This window comes from Doryrhamphus excisus, linkage group LG15 (assembly GCF_037039965.1).
Source record: "Doryrhamphus excisus strain RoL-2023G ecotype Guam linkage group LG15, RoL_Dexc_Guam_v1.1, whole genome shotgun sequence".
Taxonomy (NCBI): domain Eukaryota; kingdom Metazoa; phylum Chordata; class Actinopteri; order Syngnathiformes; family Syngnathidae; genus Doryrhamphus; species Doryrhamphus excisus.
Window position 1 is genome coordinate 6811953 of NC_136371.1, and position 20858 is coordinate 6832810.

Here is a 20858-nt window from a genome sequence, read left to right on the forward strand (position 1 = left end):
GAGCTGCTTAAAATGTCTCCAGCGGCATCAAGGACACGTTCTGGCACAATGGCATGTGCAAAGCCAACAATTCAACTTTCATTTGCTTTTCACATTTTGTTCCTGACAGTGAGGCTAGAGTGTACTCATCCACGTGTGTCATGTCTGTCGTGAAGCACTGAGATGCCTTATCTGCAGATTACACAAATAATTCAGCCAGTGGGAAAAAAAACCAACCTCCGACCACCTGCTCATTTTTGTTTTGTATTGATCCTGCAACAAAGTAAAAACATTTGAGTGGTCCTCGATGTAGTTGTGTAATTGCCCTACGCAGCGGTGCAAGGATGAGTGGGGGAAAGAAATTAATACTCATTTATATACTCATTAGCATCCTCTACATGTAGGATACCGGCGCCCCCAACTGCTGACATGAAGTGGATAAAACCAAGTCTGAAAACATCCAGCAAGTGTAATGATTTGTCCAATCAAAAATACAGTCTTTAATGAATAACTGACAACAAAAATAATCCAACAAGGTAAAAAAAAAACTGCTGGCTCTCCAGCCATCAAGACATTACTGGTATCAACATATTGCCCCCCCCCCGATGTGGGCAATGGTCTCATATTGGCCAACCCAGTGAAAAAACTGGCTCTGCCACTGAGTATGCATTTCTGTGGCAAACACATCAAAGTACTTTTTATCGCACAGACCTCACAGCTGGGAGACCTGAGTTCAATTCCACCCTCGGCCATCTCTGTGTGGAGTTTGCATGTTCTCCCCGTGCATGTGTGGGAGAAATGAGCCAACACGCAGCGTGGACTTTGTGGAAACAGAGAAAGTGACCCATAAGACAACTAATAATTAACAATTAAAAACAATGACTAATAAAATATTGGTTGTTAAAATCTGTCAGTAGGATATATTTATTTACTGTTCATTTTTTCTCAAGGAGGATGAGGAGGAGATACCGTGAATATACCATCAAAGGTTATCCTATTTGGCGATGACGCGCATTGTGGTTTTCCTCTGATGCGCATTTAAAGGCAATGACTGGTTAATGACTTGGCTGTGTTAACCCCTCTCACGCCTTCACTCCTCCCTTTATGCCACTAGGAGGTGGCAAATGGAGGTGTGGGTGCGCAGCGCAGCGCCATACTGTGCTGCTAACGAAATTTGCAAAGTGCGCTGGACAATTTTTTTTTGCTAACAACTCCTCCTGGCCACACTGTTGGGTTCTTTGGGTGAAAACATAGGAACCAAAGAGGCAACGAGAAAAATTCAAAAAATTTCAAAAATGACATGACTTAAAAAAATGAGAAAAAAGACAAAAACGGGAAAAATGAGAAAAAAAGAGAAAAAATGAAAAACAAGAAAAATTGAAAAACATTACTGAAGTAATCAGGATACAGAGGTAATCAAATTACTATTGTAATCCGATTACCTCAGTAATCGGATTACAATAGTAATTTGATTACTATTGTAATCTGTTTGCATTAGTAAGTTGATAACCTTTGTAATCCGATTACTTACTGATTTTTCTTTTTTTCTCTTTTTTTCTTTTTTTTCCCGTTTTTGTCTTTTTTCTCATTTTTTTCAGTCATGTCATTTTTCGAATTTCACAATAGTGAAAAAATTCACAAGAGTAATCAAATTACTATTGTTACTATTGTTACAATAGATTACAATATTGTTACTATTGTAATCCGATGTAATCAGTAATTGTAATCCGATTACTGAAGTAATCAGATTACAATAGTAATCATTTTCTAGACAAACTTCTCATCTCTGTGGCAAATTAGTTATTTCATTGAATGTTTAGTTTTGGCTTTATCTTCGTCAGAAGGAGGTGTGCGCATGGCTGAAATCCACCTTGGCTCTCACTCTAATGCTAGAGTGTTGGAGGCTGAAAGAAATTTTTTTTTTGCAAAAACTTTTCCTCTTGGCCACACTGTTTTAGCTAGAACCTATTTCTTTTGGTGAAAACATAGGAACCAATGAGGCAACGAGAAAATTTCGAAAAATGGGAAAAATGACTGACTGAAAAAATGAGAAAAAAGACAATAACGGGAAAAATGAGAAAAAAATTGAAAAAAAAAGAAAAACAAGAAAAATTGAAAAAAATTACTGAAGTAATCAGATTACAAAAGTAATCAAATTACTAATGCAAACAGATTACAATAGTAATCAAATTACTATTGTAATCTGATTACTTCAGTAATCGGATTACAATTACTGATGATATCAGATTACAATAGTAACAATATCGTAATCTATTCTAACAATAGTAACAATAGTAATTTGATTACTACTATTGATTACTATTTGTGAAATTTGAAAAATGACAAGACTGAAAAAAATGAGGAAAGAAGACAAAAACAGGGAAAATGAGAAAAAAAGAAAAAATGAAAAACAAGAAAAATGGAAAAAAATTAAAAATTACAAAAAAATTACAAAAGTGATCCGATTATAAAAGTAATCTGATTACAAAGTAATCTGATTACAAAAGTAATCTGATTACAAAAGTAATCTGATTACAAAAGTAATCTGATTACTATTGTAATCCGATTTCAAAAGTAATCTGATTACAAAAATAATCTGATTACAAAAGTAATCTGATTACAAAAGTAATCTGATTACTATTGTAATCTGATTACAAAAGTAATCCAATTAAAAAAGTAATCTGATTACTATTGTAATCTGATTACAAAAGTAATCTGATTACAAAAATAATCCAATTACTTTTGTAATCAGATTACTTTTGTAATCGGATTACTTTTGTAATTTTTTGGATTTTTTTAGAATTTTTTTCAATTTTTCTTGTTTTTCATTTTTTCTTGTTTTTCAGGGAAAATGAGGAAAAAAGAGAAAAAAATGAAAAACAAGAAAAATTGAAAAAAAATACAAAAAAATTACAAAAAAATTACAAAAGTAATCAGATTACAAAAGTAATCTGATTATAAAAGTAATCGATTACAAAAGTACTCTGATTACTATTGTAATCTGATTACAAAAGTAATCCGATTACAAAAGTAATCCGATTACAAAAGTAATCCGATATAAAAGTAATCCGATTACAAAAGTAATCTAATTACTATTGTAATCTGATTACAAAAGTAATCCGATTACAAAAGTAATCTGATTACAAAAGTAATCCGATTACAAAAGTAATCTGATTACTATTGTAATCTGATTACAAAAGTAATCTGATTACTATTGTAATCTGATTACAAAAGTAATCCAATTACAAAAGTAATCTGATTACTATTGTAATCTGATTACAATAGTAATTAGATTACTTTTGTAATCGGATTACTTTTATATCGGATTACTTTTGTAATCGGATTACTTTTGTAATCGGATTACTTTTGTAATCAGATTACAATAGTAATCAGAGTACTTTTGTAATCGGATTACTTTTGTAATTTTTTGGATTTTTTTAGAATTTTTTTCAATTTTTCTTGTTTTTCATTTTTTCTTGTTTTTCAGGGAAAATGAGGAAAAAAGAGAAAAAAATGAAAAACAAGAAAAATTGAAAAAAATTACAAAAAAATTACAAAAAAATTACAAAAGTAATCAGATTACAAAAGTAATCTGATTATAAAAGTAATCGATTACAAAAGTACTCTGATTACTATTGTAATCTGATTACAAAAGTAATCCGATTACAAAAGTAATCCGATATAAAAGTAATCCGATTACAAAAGTAATCTAATTACTATTGTAATCTGATTACAAAAGTAATCCGATTACAAAAGTAATCTGATTACAAAAGTAATCCGATTACAAAAGTAATCTGATTACTATTGTAATCTGATTACAAAAGTAATCTGATTACTATTGTAATCTGATTACAAAAGTAATCCAATTACAAAAGTAATCTGATTACTATTGTAATCTGATTACAAAAGTAATCCGATTACAAAAATAATCTGATTACAAAAGTAATCTGATTACTATTGTAATCTGATTACAAAAGTAATCCGATTACAAAAATAATCTGATTACAAAAGTAATCTGATTACTATTGTAATCTGATTACAAAAGTAATCTGATTACAAAAGTAATCTGATTACAAAAATAATCCAATTACTTTTGTAATCAGATTACTTTTGTAATCGGATTACTTTTGTAATTTTTTGGATTTTTTTGGAATTTTTTTCAATTTTTCTTGTTTTTCATTTTTTCTTGTTTTTCAGGGAAAATGAGGAAAAAAGAGAAAAAAATGAAAAACAAGAAAAATTGAAAAAAATTACAAAAAAATTACAAAAAAATTACAAAAGTAATCCGATTACAAAAGTAATCTGATTATAAAAGTAATCGATTACAAAAGTACTCTGATTACTATTGTAATCTGATTACAAAAGTAATCCGATTACAAAAGTAATCCAATTACAAAAGTAATCCGATTACAAAAGTAATCCGATTACAAAAGTAATCTGATTACAAAAGTAATCTGATTACAAAAGTAATCTGATTACTATTGTAATCTGATTACAAAAGTAATCCGATTACAAAAGTAATCTGATTACAAAAATAATCTGATTACAAAAGTAATCTGATTACAAAAGTAATCCAATTACAAAAGTAATCTGATTACTATTGTAATCTGATTACAAAGGTAATCCGATTACAAAAATAATCAGATTACAAAAGTAATCTGATTACTATTGTAATCTGATTACAAAAGTAATCCAATTACAAAAGTAATCTGATTACTATTGTAATCTGATTACAAAAATAATCCGATTACTTTTGTAATCGAATTACTTTTGTAATTTTTGGGGATTTTTTTGGAATTTTTTTCAATTTTTCTTGTTTTTCATTTTTTCTTGTTTTTCAGGAAACATTAGGAAAAAAAGAGAAAAAAACGAAAAACAAGAAAAATTGAAAAAAATTACCAAAAAATTACCAAAAAATTACCAAAAAATTACCAAAAAATTACCAAAAAATTACCAAAAAATTACCAAAAAATTACCAAAAAATTACCAAAAAATTACAAAAGTAATCCGATTACAAAAGTAATCGATTACAAAAGTAATCTGATTATAAAAGTAATCCGAATACAAAAGTAATCTGATTACTATTGTAATCTGATTACAAAAGTAATCTGATTACAAAAGTAATACGATTACAAAAGTAATCTGATTATAAAAGTAATCCGATTACAAAAGTAATCTGATTATAAAAGTAATCTGATTACAAAAGTAATCTGATTACTTTTGCAATCAGATTACTTTTGTAATCAGATTACTTTTTTAATTTTTTGTAATTTTTAAAAAAAAATTCAATTTTTCTTGTTTTTCATTTTTCTTTTTTTCTCATATTTCCCATTTTTGTCTTTTTTCTCATTTTTTTCAGTTATGTCATTTTTCAAATTTCACAAAAATGAGACAAAAACAGGAAAAATGAGAAAAAAGAAGAAATGAAAAACAAGAAAAATTGAAAAAATTACAAAAAAAATCTGATTATTATTGTAATCCGATTATAAAAGTAATCTGATTACAAAAGTAATCTGATTAGTATTGTAATCTGATTACAAAAGTAATCTGATTACTATTGTAATCTGATCACAAAAGTAATTACAAAAGTAATCAGATTACAAAAGTAATCAGATTACTTTTATAATTTTTCAATTTTTCTCGTTTTTCATTTTTTCTCTTTTTTTCTCATTTTTCCCGTTTTTGACTTTTTTGTCATTTTTTTCCGTCATGTCATTTTTCGAATTTCACATTCATAAAAAAATGCACGATAGTATCAAATTACTATTGTTACTATTGTTACAATAGATTACAATATTGTTACTATTGTAAGATGATGTAATCAGTAATTGTAATCTGATTACCGAAGTAATCAGATTACAAAGGTAATCAAATTACCATTGTAATCTGATTTCCTCAGTAATCGGATTACAATAGTAATTTGATTACTATTGTAATCTGTTTGCATTAGTAATTTGATTACTTTGTAATCTCATTACTTTAGCATTTTTTTTTCAATTTGTCTTTGCTAATTGGTGACTTCAAATTGTCCATAGGTATGAATGTGAGTGTGAATGGTTGTTTGTCTATATGTGCCCTGTGATTGGCTGGCGACCAGTCCAGGGTGTACCCCGCCTCTCGCCTGAAGACAGCTGGGATAGGCTCCAGCACCCCTGCGACCCTTGTGAGGATAAGCGCTAGAAAATGAATGAATGAATGAATGACTGAATTTAACGTGGCTCAGAAGAAAAATGATAATTCTATGAATGTGAATCAACTCCAGCCTTTATGCATGTCCTTCTCTACAGGTACTCCGGTTTCCTCCCACATTCCAAAAACATGTATGTAAGGTTAACTGGAGACTAGTGAGGACAAGTGGTGCAAAAAATGGATGGATGGATGGTTTGCGCAATCCGGGGGTTGTCCGAAAGTCCACGTTGGAACTGTTGAGAACAGTCTTTCATCATTAGTCTAAAATCACAACAACAATTGTGCACGTCACAGATAAATTGAACATGTGGGACAAGGACTTTGTGATTAGATGCCAGTTACTCGTCCTATGTTGTTAGTGACCTCTTTCTCTGAGGTCCAGATTGTGTGGCTCCAATGCTCAATCAGTACGCCCATTGTCCTGTATTACAGAACAGACCGGGGCGACAGACAACACGGTTTTGTGTTGTGTTTTTGTTTTGAGATAAGTGAACAAAATGTAATATTATCAACATTGAAGTTAAAACAAGACAACACATTTTTTTTTATGAATACAAAAAAGGATGCTATTGTATATTGTTTGCAATGATTATTCATTCACAGGTCATCAGTTTTATTTTATTGATTTTGGTAGAAAAATACACCTTAATCGCTGTCTTTCTATAAACAGTTAAGTGATGATACCTTAACTCAAAACTCTAAAAAGCTCAGATTATTTTATCCTTACAAAGACAAGTGTTTGCTTTTGGCAACACCATTACTGATATCAATACTTTGGCAAAACAAAAAAAATAGATTCTTCCATCAATTTTTATACCGCACAATCACATTCATTGCAATACAAAAATCTTATTTATGTCTTAAATGGCTTATTTCATATAGTGATTATACAATACAAGTGTAAACGTGACTATAGGGGTGTTAGTTCATGTCCACAGGGCTCTAATAATGTTAAAAGTAGTGCTCTAAGTACAAAAATATTTGAAGTATGAATAGTAAATCCTACTTAGAGTAAATGCTGCTGTATAAAAAAATCCCCTTCAGAATAAAAGCATAAGATTAAGACTCCACTCACTTCAATCAGTTAAGAATAACTGATCTATAAAAGAACATTACTACATGATACAAGAACAATTATCCACATTCTTCCATATGTATCTTGCTGATGTAAGCAATCTTGATGTAAGCATCACTCTTACACTTGAAAAAAAAATCTCAATCTGTCATTCTGTGACAGACTTGGAACAGAGATAAGAAAAAAAAATAAATAAATGGAAACAAAATCATCACAGTGCATGTGATTCCAATGCAGCTCTATGCTGCCCTGTGCTGGGCAAAGTTAAACTATAACCCAGTTCTGCACGTCACTGAGATTTGATATCATCATGGCAAGATAGTGAGAGGACTGATACTTTATATTCCAGATGCAAAGTACCGCTTTTAGACAGTATCTACCGCACTTTATTTATATTTATAGATATTGAATAAGCTCTGGGTTTTCAGTGGGTTTGTTTATTCTTTAGGTGTGGTCGATACTACATTTTAGTATTGATCCAATATCAATGTCTTGGTTAGCATGTTTTTCGATTGACATCGATTGACATTGACAAATTTTATGTCAAGTTGTTGTATTGCCAGTGTCCTGTGATTTTATATGCAGTGGAGTTTCTGCTGTGGTCGGACCTAGTCCTGCTGGTTTCTAAGATACTGATTACCAACAGTATCTGCGGTTGAAAGCTCCCATAGTGGTCTCAAGCTAATTTCTGGAGGTCACCAATTTATGTCTATTTCCAAAATGAAATCAAATTGCTTCTGTAGTCATGGATGAAAAAAGTGTCTTGGGAGGTAAATTTTCCTGTCAAGTTACAGGTGTGCCAACTGTCGACCTTTCATATATTTCCACTGGGCCAGTTCATTATGTCCCTCTCATCAGTAGAACCAGTTTGACAACAAACTCCAACCGCACCTCCTTTGAGTGGCCTCACCTCTTTCTGACCATTGCTTTTAATACCTGTTTGTTTTTATCAACACTTTTGCTTTGTATGATAAAGACCTGCACTCATCCTACATCTTTACATGACTACATTAACTTCTGACACCTTTTAACACACAAACACATGCCATATCATGATATCGCTGTATTTTGGCTTGGCAGTAAAAGAGGAAATCCCAGCAGAGACTGAAATCCGTCAGCACTTCAACAAGTGCACTTCCTCATAACTGTCATTGCCAGTTTCACAGCGTATGTTGTGGGAAAGAGCACTCACTGTAGTCCGTGTTTTTAATCATTTTTCATTGTATGAAATCCTGTACCATTTAGATCCACTTGATGAAGACTTTTCTTGAGCTGCTCAAGCATGGACAATGACACACAGGACGTAAGTGATATACATTCATATTGCAGTCAGTATCAGCTGCCCTAAATGTGATTTATTTTGTATTTAAACTTAATATTCTGGTAAATTGGAATTGAACACATTTTAACCAGTGAAATGTCCTGTGTTGCAATAGGAGTGATAGTGAGTGACATGTAAAATAATAACACAGATAAAAATAATAATAATGTAATTTAATATAACTAATTCAATAGTTTTCACATTGTAAATTAAAAAAGGCATTGACTATGTAAAAAATGTGAATTTAATGAAAATGTAAAGCTTTTCATTACAGTTTAAATGTTGTGTAATTAGTGGACGTAATACTGGTGCTGTGTTGCATACAAACGTAACGGGTGCCAGCCACTCTGGTTGTGTGAAAGTACAGTCGTCCCTCATTTAGTATAGCGGTTCATTGATTCCTGACCTGACCACAATAAACACAATTCCATGATTTAGGATTCATCATGGGGTTAAAGGGGCAGCAGCCCAGACTTCCCCACCCACCTCTTCCAAGGTGTTCCCTCTCTAAATTGAAATTAAACTACCATTACATTTACTTTCATTACTAATTCATCTCTTATTTTTGTCTTTGTTTTGATTTTTTTTTACAGGGTACAGGGACGCAACTGTCCCAAAACTCGAGGAGGAGCTTCAGCTTTTCATCTTTGCGCATTAAAAGTGAGCTTTGAAGGAGCCACAGACTGTACAGGTCATTTTATAACAAGGTGATGGAGATGGCCAGTGTCTCCTTTCATCTGATGGTAACTCCTTGTGTGCAGAAACCAACAACAATTGTGAAGAGGATGGTTTCTCCAAGCACAGGAGCGCATGGTCTTTTTCATCAGCCAGAGAGTTCTCAAGAAGGGGTAAACGTCATCATTACTACAATGTATGAGTTCTATCAAAGTCATATAAAGACAAGTCCATTCAGCTCACCTCCAATTTCATCCCATAATATTCTCACAGAAGCATTTCCAAAGGAAGACGCTGCCTCTGTTGCCCGCCGACACAGCATTGAGGTCCAGACCAACAAAACAGGTACAGCAAAAGGTAGACTAAAATTCTAATTCCTAAACATTTTACAGTCACATACCTCTTCAGACATTTCACCTGAATCCATTTAAGCTTCACTTGTTTCTCCACCCAGGATGACAATGGTTTTGGTCTGCAAATTGAAGGGGTACATTTAACAATCATAATGAAGCAGTATCCATCCACAAATGTGTTTAACATTAATGTCTGTTATAAGTAGAACATTTTTTGTAACATTGTCTTATTGTTGTATGAGCAACAAGTGTTTTGCTTTTGTAAATATCACCACTTTGGGCTGCATGTGCATTTGTGGGTGTGTTTGCTGTGGTTTACAATTGTCCCTGAATGCAGCGGCAACTTGTGCCCCAGAAGTTGTGATGTCCTAAGTCAGTGTTTTTTTTAACCTTTTTTGAGCCACTGCACTTTTTTTTACGTCGGAAAAATTTAGCTTATTTGCTTCTTTCAGCTTTTTCCTGATTACGAACTCGCCACAGCAGATCCTTTTGATCCGCATACTGATTTAACCAACAATGTTACAAAATGTTACCACTACCTCTCACGTGCATCACTAAATCTATTAGAGGAACGAGGCAATCAGCTACGTGTTGCCACACGGACGAATATTACATTACTCTGCCAGTCTTTACACCACTGACACCGACAATTACATAATATTTGCAGAAAATTATTAATACATGTTAATTAAAAGAAGTGATATTGAATAATTCCTCACAGCACACCTGACCGATTTCTCACGGCACAATTTTTTGACTGATACAACTAATTTCAACCAATAAATTGCCTTCAATTATGTAGTGACAGATGGACATTTCAGGAAAGTTTTATTCAGCTCTTTGGCTGCATTTTGCACTGTGAAGGTACTGTAATTTTTCGCTTAAGTCGGAACTCTAACCGAAACAGCTACTGAACTTCTGCTTTGAAATGACAACAGGTGGGAGGTACGGTAAAGGCGACAACTGCGACCTTGTTTAGTTTAGTCTGTGTATGAGAAATCCCACAGCAGCAGGTAGGAACTGAAGGCAGCACGGCTCGAGCCCTGAGTGTCAGTGTAGCACGAGGCGAGGGCGGTGAGACACAGGCACACACCATGATGGTGGACTTTGATATGAGCTGGAGTGGAAATCATGCCGTATCTTTGGTGTTTTTTTAGTCCCTTTCCTACTACAAACATTTTTAAAACCTGATTTTTAAGCCGTAATAAGGCAGCGATGACTGAACTTGTGACGAAGAGACGAACAGGACGACGTCTGGCGAACTTGAAAAGCAGATGGAGTAAGTTTTTGGCAACTGATACAGTCGATATTTGGTTTCACTTGTTCGATAAAAACCATTGCTAGAAACAAAAATGTCGAATGTTGAACACCAGAATGTTTATCGACGACATATTCACCCACCTGTCGATGCTTGCGTCTGTGTTCACTATGTGCAACAACGGTGCTTGAATCCCACGTCAGGTGTCAGAGCTCGACTCGCATTTAGTGTGTAACGTTTTTAGCATCTTCATAGTTCTGTTTGTGGCCTATATCGTGTGTCATGTTAAGTTATATTAAATTAATACAAGAAAAAGTGAAAGTCAGTAGAGTTTCATGGGGGATTTTGGAGCGGGGATTTTTAGGAAATGTCTGTTTGTGTGACAACGCACCAAAAAAGCAGGCTATCGAGTGAAAATGCATAATTAATATAATTAATTGAATTTATTTGTGTGAAAGTAAACTTTTTGGAAATCTTTGGAAAGAATGTAGTTTGAATGCAGAGAAATTATGTTACTGTGCAAAAATGCCACAGGGAAAAAAAACACATAATAAATTACAATGACAAGTTTGGATGAAAATTAGCATTACACCAGAATCATCTGATTGGATGCTTTGTAAGTGCTATGCTCTTCTGAGGATGTCATGAAAGCTAGTTTTTGGCCTGAGAAGTTAAATAGGAATTAAATACCAGCATACCAATGGGCTTTAGTCTTTTTTATATGGCAGACTTTTTTCCTTGGACTGCACCATTCCCTTTTCTTTTGAATTGACAGCATACTGTTGTGACATGTTCAGGAGCCTCCGGGCATGAGGCTGTTAAAAGAGGACTTATTTTTAACTGACTGTAGTGAGCGTAGGCTTAAGACATGCTATCTGTATTGAGACTATTATCAACAATATATTATACTAGACATTGTTGTCTATGTTGTTTGACACTGTCAGTTTGATTTGGCAAAGTTGGGCTTAGTAAAGATTGCAAATGAAAGCATTCACATTGAACTATTCATCTACTGCAGCAGTAAGTTCTTTGGGTTGTATCCAACAGATTTAATGTGTTAGATTCATATTTTACTTCACACATAAATACATTAGCGGCATGATTCAAGTGACCCATTTCCAAATTTTTTCCATTTCCATCCACATTTTAGGGGACATTCTTGTGGAGTTTTGTTTCTCCATGCACTCGAGTTGGCTGTAAACACTATCAGAATGAAAACTCTATGGTAATCTATTATTTTTATTTTAGAACTAACAAAAACTTCTAACACTTGTTGTGTATAAATCTAATGACAGTATAACTTATTTTTTGGCTCTCCTATCCTTTTTGCCTTTGAAAGAGTTTTACTTTTGAACGTTGTTTTGTCCTTTGGTTGTGAATGCAGCACAAGTATGAAAATTCTTTCCCTGGAGTCTGCAGTAAACAAATGTCTCTCAGCAGCTTGTCAGCGATGCAGTATGCTCTAAGAATTATTAGCACTGTCTAGCACAATACAATGCTGCCAGGACACAGAAAAACACAATTTAAAAATGTATAATTCTAACCGCTGTACTGTATGGCTTTAACAAAATACCTTATGGTACACAGAAAGTACAGCAATGGTGCAAAATCATGCTTTTATACCAACACACACATCTACAGTCTTCAGTTGATTTGTTCCCTTTCTACTATATAACGGCTCTCTTTTAAAGTATAAGGACAACATAAGTTACATTTACCTTTGGATAGTAAGGTGTCAGTAGGTATTGTAAATTGTAAAGAACTGCATTCAGTTGAAAGGGCATGACAGTATTACATTGCTCAGCTGTGTTGGGATGCTGATAAGTACAACTAATGCTTGGTTGTATCTTAGCAATGACGTTACAAAAACTATAAACTCTCTGTTTTCCAGGTGAACCGCCTAAAAGCGGCTTGATCTCTGGTGGTAAGTCCAACAAGTGTTTTTTTTCTTAATCATTTTGGTCTGAACAATCCTTTGATTTGTCTGTTTTTCAGTATTTTATCAGCAATTCTGTCTATTTTTGTGCACATCTAGCAGCACTATACGTTTTCAATGAACTGATGTTAGGAAGTCATTCATTGTAAGATTCATTTCAACTTTAATAATTGAATATGTTTGGCTTTTTTTAATGATATGTTTGGCTTTTTTTTTTTTTAGATGTATTAATTGTTGTTAGTTTCTGCTGAAAAGCTGCTAGTGACTAGGGGTGTCTGATATTATCGGTTAATATTGGCAATAATTGAGATACCGGATCCTAGCGTGTCGTTTTTTCTGTGGATATTTATATTGGTGCATGACTGAAACCCCCTCAAACTGCACCATCCTCCACACAGCGACAGGACCGCTACCTCGGTATGTTTGCAATGTGGAGTTATTTTCAAATTTTGCTTTTGGATAGTAAATAATTACATTGCAGTGACTGTAAAATGTTTTACTCTTTGTGCGTAGTGCAGCTCTCCCTAAATAGTCACACTGATTACAAATAAGAAACAGGTACCGCTGCACGTGCGTTCCAGCTTCCACAAAGCAGCTGCACATCATACCAAACAGGAAACAGAAAACCAAAATGAGCAAAAGCCCAACCTGTCATGCTGGATTGCATATTGCAGTATTTGTATTGTTTATTTTCTGAAATGCATCCAGTTGAGAACACGCCAGTTCGATGGATCAGTAATAACATGTTGGACAATATCAGATATAACAAAGCCAATATTGAGCATCTCTGTACATAGCATTTTACAATTATGAAAAAGCTCATATTGATTTGCAAATGTTTCCATTATTATTTTGAGTGAAATGCTATCATTGTGCTAAACAGGCACCATCCCAGGTGAAGATGGGGGTGGACGACCGAAAGCCCTCAAGAGGCTAAGTGCTATGTGGTCTTCCTTCCGCAAAGGCAAAAGAGATAGTAAGTTTTTTCCATCATGTTAATGGTAATTCATGTTAATGGTAATGTTTAGAGCACTCAATATGAAAGTAGGGTGGAGCTTGACACGACTCGCTGCAGTCAATTGAATGGCCACACTGTTCTGACGCAGACTTTGTTGATCCACAAGATAAATTGCTTGTTTACAGTAGGTTAATTGCAGAAGAAAAAGACACACTCTTGAATCAATGCAATATAATATAATCACATAAAAATATAGGATAAAAATAAATAAAGAATATAGGTAGTAAATGCAAACATAAATGTCATGTAAAATGTCTCCAAAACTAAAAATACATTTACTTAAGTGTGATTATGATAAATGTCATTTTCACATTTCTCTGAAGGAGTGAAAGACCAAGATCCTCCAGAGCCAGGCCCAATTTTGGAAGAGAAAGCAACCAGGCAACTACGTTTTGTCAGTGGTCAATACTTTTTTGAGTACCTGGTGGTGGTCAGTCTTAAGAAAAACAAGAATGGCAGCAACTATGAACCTCAGATCACCTACCAATTTCCTAAGGTTTGTTTTTAACTCTTGTTTTAGTACCAAAGCAGTTAAAGCACATATTGCATTGAAATACAGGAATTTTGACTGCATATGTGCCCATCTGCTGATGTGGTTAATAATGTAAAACAAATTTAATGCAAAGTCCCCACTGACACAGGAAAAACACCATTATAGACCCCAGTAAGAAAACTCTTTCTATGTGTATGCTTTCAGAGAGATGGGATGGCGAGATTTCAAAAGGAGGAAGAGGAGCGTACATTAAAGGCGCTCACGCTATTCTGCTTCCCTGAGGGTATCAAATGGGCACCTTTGACGGAATATCATAGGTACAATTGGATACGCATGACTTCTGATGATTACTTTCATAACATTTATTTATGCTTTGAGTGGTCTTCCACATCCCACAGTCATAGTTTTCCCCTATATGTTTACAGCGAGACCTTTTCCTTTGTGCTGACGGAGATTGACGGTAGTCGCAGAAATGGATACTGCAGGAGACTGCTGGTTAGTGAGCCTATTGTGTGACGTGATAACTAATATAGCCTGACCTCACCTTAACTTTCCAACCTGCAGCCTGGCGGGAAGGGGGCTCGTCCACCTGAGGCATACTGTATCATCAGCAGCCTGGCTTGTTTTGGCCTGTTTTCCAAGGTGATTTAAAACTTATGAGTTTGGAGTCCATACCATTCTTCTCAGCCAAATATATTGCTATTGAATGATATCTTTTTTTGGTTAAGTATCTTGTGACTCGTTTTTTTTTTTTTCCTGTGTGAACAGATTTTTGATGAGGTCGAGAAGAGGCGGCAGATCTCCATGGCTATGATTTATCCATTCATGCAGAAACTGCGGGAGGCTCCCTTCCCAGCTCCTGGAAACACTGTGGAGATTAAAAGCTTCATTCCTGAGTCGGGCACTGAGGTTAGTGCAAACCTATCCCTCCGCTTGGCAGAGTTGTGTACTGTATAAATATGTCTTAAAATAACTTACATGATTTTTGCATTATATCATAATATAGTGTAGTCCGGTAGTTGTAAACAGTCAGTACCGGGGCGCTTAGATTTGTTCATATTTTGAAACAATTCCACAAATAAAATACAACTATTTACGGAAGTGTAGAAAATCTGTAGTCTTCATGTAGTGTGCTTTTTAACGTTCATAAGCAAGTAAAAAAAATCAAAAAAATGTTTTACCATCTCTAACTCAGATGATGCATGAAAGATACATAACGAACAGGCAGAGAGGTAGATTACTATGTGCCTGGGAGGTGAGTGTCTTAACATTAGGACCTAAAATTGCAACTTGAAAACAATGTTGAGTAATACATATATTGTATAAATGTACAGTATATATGTCATATGCTATATAGCTTATTATTTACGCATATATTGACCACAATTAGTTTGAAAACAGTTTAAAATAAAATAAATAAAATAAAAATATTTCACCTTTATTTTGGAAAAACATGCAACGAAATCGCTTGTCTGCCGTGTCTTCACTTGCTCATGTCGCGGGACTCGCATTGCTTCGCTCAAGTCTTGTGTTGTCACTGTGTTCCTAATTATCATGCTAATAAAATTGACGACAGCTTGTCGCATGCAAAGGCTCGCGTTTCAATCTCATCGACTTTCTGGTGTCTTTTAACCATTTACACTGCCTCTCTGGTGGTAGGTAACTGGCTAGATCACGGGCGAGCAAGAAGTGGTTATCATATTCTAACCTTGCTCTCTTGTAATCATTATGATACTGATGGCTTGTCTTCAAAACACTAGATGTGTGTCTAAGTTGTTCAAGAAAGTTGCACACTGAAGTAACTATTACATCAGGGTAGATTTGTTTTATGCATCAGTTTTTTTGGGGTGCAAAAATCTGTCACTAAAAAAAAAATACTGTTTATGTTAAGTCTTAAAAATGTACACGTGTCAATTTCACATCAAAAGAAAGGGCAAGCTTGAAACAAACGGCACTGTGCATTTATGTTATCATGACTAGAGAGTCCTCATCCTTCAGTGTGGGTGTGTTTGTTTGGAGTGATGTCTCAACCTGTCCTACATTGCTCAACCCGGCCCTCAGAGCATGAGGCTACATACCATGTTTTAGTGACTCATACTCGCTGCAGTTATTCAGTCATGCCTGCCACGGTCTGCACTATAGTTGGTTCAGTCAGCCCTCAAGAGTAGCTTGTCAGTGGATGAATGTGGTAATTAAAAAAAACCTGCTACTTTGCTTTTATTAGAATAAACAAGGCCTTAAGGCAAAACAACATTTGCGTGATGTTCTGCTATGAGTACTAGTGACATCCAGTGTTTGTGTGGTATCTCTCTTATTAGATCATCAGGCTGACGCGGCCGCTGGACTCCTGGCTGGAACATGTCAACTTTGAAGTGCTGTTCAGCTGCCTTACAGATGAGGAGGTGCTACTGGTGTTTGCAGCTGCTGTCCTAGAGAGACGCATCATTTTCATTGCTGATGAGTTGGGGTAATACATACTCACCTCATACAAGTGCACATGCCTATGAGGTATACTGGAAAAGGTCAGGGGGAAATTTGAATTATTGTTTTTTTTGTTTTTTTGAGTCAAAAAGGGAAATAGTTGAGAATATCCTCAATACAGAAAATGTAAAATGATCATTGTACATGACAATTATTTAATTATAAACTTTGCTGACGCATTAGTCTAAATAGGGAAACCCAGACTTCCCTGTCCATCGCTACCTCCTCCCCCCGGCTGGATAGCAAAGCCTTCCCTGGCCAACTGTTAAAATTGCAACATGACAGGGTTCAACTCACGGAGACACATCCCAATTGAACGTGCCAGAAAACACCTTACACCCTCCCTCGGTTAGCCTATTTGTATATTTTACCAAACAGACTAGTTCTCTTTGCCTTGGAGTAACAGACCAACCAGAAAAACAGGTTTTTCCAGTTTTTATGTCTGAAAATCACAGGTGGGGGAAACATACGCCAACAGTCCTCAAAAATCATGGAGGAGGACTCACACATGTTAGCACTGTGTTATGTACTGATAATGGGCCAACATGTGGGTGTGTATACTGTATATACACGCACACACACACACACACACAGAAAGGTTTTATGCCGCTGTTTAACGAGTATAATCCTGTGCTTTAGGGCATTGGCACAATACTGACGGGACATATGCAGAAGCTTGGCAATTTGTACTCTTAAATAAGTCATGTAACACTATATCAAAAATGTCATTGTTCAAGCTGTCAATAATTCAGCTGTCAGCTAATTCCTGGCTATAGGGCATTGCCACTAGCACATGACAAGATATGCAGAAAAATTGAATGCTGAAGAAATACACTAGATGCATACATTACACTGTAATCCATCCTTGTCATGAGTACCTTTTTCACCAGTGTCCTTTTGAGGACTAATAGTGTTTTCTACCATATTGTGTCTCTCCAGCACGCTATCTCAGGTGATTCATGCAGTTGCAGCCCTTCTTTATCCTTTTACCTGGCAGCACACCTTGATTTCCATAGTTCCAGAGATCCTAATTGATGTCGTGATGGCTCCCACCCCATATCTGCTGGGGGTACAGAAGCGGCTGCTAGACCAGGTCACCGACCAAAATGATGTAAGTACAATCAAGTTTTAGATACAGTGGAACCTCGGTTTTTGGATGCCCCTAATAGGATTGGTAGGATTAGTTTTTGGATGAAAAATCATTGCACACTGTAAGTTGTAATATGGCCAGACAGTTTTTTTAAAATATATATTTCGGATGGCTGCAAAAAAATTTGGAAGTGCCAGAACTTTGATAAAAGTGAGAAACACTCTGGAATTTAAGAAAGAACCTGGACTAAAGTACAAAGGTAGTGTCTGTTACAATGGGATTGTAATGTAAACATAACACATAGTGTTTTGTGTTTATATTTTTGTGGGTGGAACAGGTTGATTGCATTTGCATTATTTTTATGGGCAAAATGTAGTTTGTTTCCATGTTTTGGTTTTTGTGTGACTTTTTCAAATGGATTAATGACAAAAATCTAAGAGGCACAGTGTTGGTGTTTTCAAATGGTATCAGTACAATGATGGCGACATGACATTTCTCTTTGTCACACAGCTGCTGTTGGTGGATCTATCAGAGAACAAAAAGGAAACCTTCATTGTTTCAGTAAGTCATTGGAGGTTTGCATGACATAATAGTGGAAAGCATTGTTGTCACCAATTTACCTGTAATTAAAAGTTCTGAATTTACCTTCTTACAGATTGGTGACGAGCGCTCTATTCTGCCCCCCAAACTCCAAAGTGAAATCCAAGAGGCACTCGGTCAGAGAAAGAAAGCATCATGTAGGACAAGTGCAAAAACAATGCATAAAATAAAGACTCTGTGCATTTACCACGAAAATCTATATTTCAGCAACAGAAGATCTGAACCGTGTGGTGTCGGAGGCCTTCCTTCTGTTTTTTGTGAAAACAGTTGGCCATTATATGTCATATGTGAAAAGCGGTCCTGCTGGAAAGCAGAGGGTATTTGAGAAGAGGAGCTTCTACAAGGCCATCGAGTCAAAGACCACACGCCACTTTGTCAAGAAGTTTATCCAGACGCAGATGTTTGATCTGTTCATCCAGGAGGTGGAGCAACAGCAGACTGGACCCCAGCAGGGTGAGGACTGGGAACATTGGTTTTCAATAAGCCATAGCTTCACGTATATATTCATTAAGAATCTCAGGATAGTCACATCCTGACTAGCACATTAATTTCACTTTCTGTTTTCCTTTGTAGGAATATTTCACAAAAAGATTGTGGAATACCAGGAAAAAAAGAAAAAGGAAAAGACAAAGAAACACTAGTTCTTTGCATGCAGTCCGAAGTGTATATAGGAACATAGGAATACATGCCAATGTTGCACTTTTTATTTTGTAATTTTCTGTTAATGATGTACCGAAGTGCGACATATACTGTATTGCTATTTTTGCTGCTACTATGTCAAAACACTGGTTTACAGTCTGTTGCTGGTGAGCAGGAAATTATTTCAAATAAAGACTACTTTTTTAAGCTACATCTACATATATATATATATATATATATAATATACAAACATTAAATTCTCCCAAAGCTATGGCACAACTAGACACTTAAATTGTCTGTAATGCAAAGGTACTTTGGGCCCTGTGACTTAAGAACATATGGTACTCCAGATGATTTCTCACAAAGTATGAGTAGATATGTGGTTATTGTTGACAACTAAATAAAATGCGGTTAACTTGCTTACGTGACAACACAGACTGTGAACAGCAAAATGTACAGGAAATGAGAGCACTGCAGCATAAAGTCACAACCACCACAAGCAGAAACATTCTCACAGTTTCAAAGAAACACCAGTGATACTTTCTGCTCTTTCATCAGTCTGGGGGAACTGAACATGGGACCTTCTGTGGCTGCATTCTGATTCCACATTCAACTTTTTCAGCAGTTGATTCATGGATAAAATGTCAGGTACAATGACCTATGACCACAACCTTCCCTGGGTTTTTGTGTTTTGATACTGTTGGAATTCATCCTTTTCATCCAAGGATGTCTAATACTGTGCTGTTTGGCTGGTAAAATAAAAACAATTCATAAAGCTATCTGCTCAAGATCAATCAGGGCTGACACTCCCTACATACAGCAAGGGGGTGCATTCCCAACAAATGCGCAAAGGTCGCGCATTGCTACCGTGAGACATACAGCAGGATGAGGCAGGAGAGAAAAAAATGATTGACAGCATTCAGCAGAATAAGAATAAAATGCCACAAGTTACCCATTCACTTGTCAATCCTTGGTAGTGTAATGGTACAGCTGCTGCCTTTTAATGTAGAGTGTGTGGTTTCAATTGTGTTAACTCATTCGCTACTAAAGCTGTATTGATATGTTTTTTTTTCAACACGACCGCTTGCTCCCATTGTACATTTTTTTGCGCAAGAGTCACAAATAGGTGATGATGCAACTCCACAATAGAAAAGAGCACATTTGGTGCAATATTAAGGCAAAAAAAACGTCCACAGGGTGGCAGGGGTGCACTTTTAAGAGCTAGGTCTGCATATTTCCTATTGAAATACATGCTCTGCAGGAACCAGGAAGTGAAAAGGCATCTCGCTGTATTGCGTGAAGGAGGTTACGCATTGAAGGGAAATTTTTACGTGTGCGCACATACTTCAGTTGCAAATGTAAAAATTGTAAATAGTTCATGGTGTTATATTTGCCCCCAAAAATATGGCTAAATTAGTGTCAAATTGAAAGTTATTCTAATGCAAAAACATACTGAGGGACGACTTTTGAAAAATTGATGGGTTAATTGATTTTGCCCAAAAAGAATTAGTTGAACAATTAGTTTCTTGTGTTACACTACATTTTGGTTCATGTGAATATAGTATAAAAATATCATTTAGGGCCTAGATATGTGGTGACTACAGCTGCTCAGTGTGAAATCAGTGTGATCTTTCTCATGGGGGCCCAGAATTTGCGTAATTTTGTAATGGTAGGGTTCCAAATAAAATTCTGCGTAGGCCCCCAATTTGGCCAGGGGCCCTGTGCTCTACATCACTGGCTCTCTGGTATAT

The 20858-nt window shown here is 35.4% G+C and overlaps 1 protein-coding gene across 2 annotated transcripts; it reads left to right on the forward strand.

Moving 5' to 3' along the window:
* Positions 1 to 8391: 8391 nt before the first annotated feature.
* Positions 8392 to 19723, forward strand: dennd2da (DENN/MADD domain containing 2Da). 2 transcript variants are annotated; one of them, XM_058050677.2, is made up of 17 exons: positions 8392 to 8546; positions 9158 to 9224; positions 9326 to 9412; positions 9513 to 9584; positions 12742 to 12774; positions 13670 to 13762; positions 14128 to 14300; positions 14502 to 14614; positions 14723 to 14792; positions 14862 to 14939; positions 15066 to 15206; positions 16616 to 16764; positions 17718 to 17889; positions 18379 to 18429; positions 18524 to 18605; positions 18676 to 18921; positions 19042 to 19723. In XM_058050677.2, exons 1-17 carry the CDS (start codon positions 8526 to 8528, stop codon positions 19107 to 19109), a joined length of 1716 nt encoding a protein of 571 aa, XP_057906660.2. In that variant the 5' UTR covers positions 8392 to 8525; the 3' UTR covers positions 19110 to 19723. The 2 variants fall into 2 exon arrangements, with proteins under 2 accessions (XP_057906660.2, XP_057906663.2); XM_058050680.2 differs by lacking the exons at positions 8392 to 8546; positions 9158 to 9224; positions 9326 to 9412; positions 9513 to 9584 and adding an exon at positions 12017 to 12075.
* Positions 19724 to 20858: the final 1135 nt, after the last annotated feature.

What these genes read in the sequence shown, in the direction of transcription:
- dennd2da (XM_058050677.2), top strand. Translation starts at nt 8,526, where the DNA reads ATGGACAATGACACACAGGAC. An exon ending in CAGAGAGTTCTCAAGAAGGG is followed by an intron (nt 9,413 to 9,512) that starts GTAAACGTCATC and finishes ATATTCTCACAG; the next exon opens with AAGCATTTCCAAAGGAAGAC. An exon ending in CCGCAAAGGCAAAAGAGATA is followed by an intron (nt 13,763 to 14,127) that starts GTAAGTTTTTTC and finishes ATTTCTCTGAAG; the next exon opens with GAGTGAAAGACCAAGATCCT.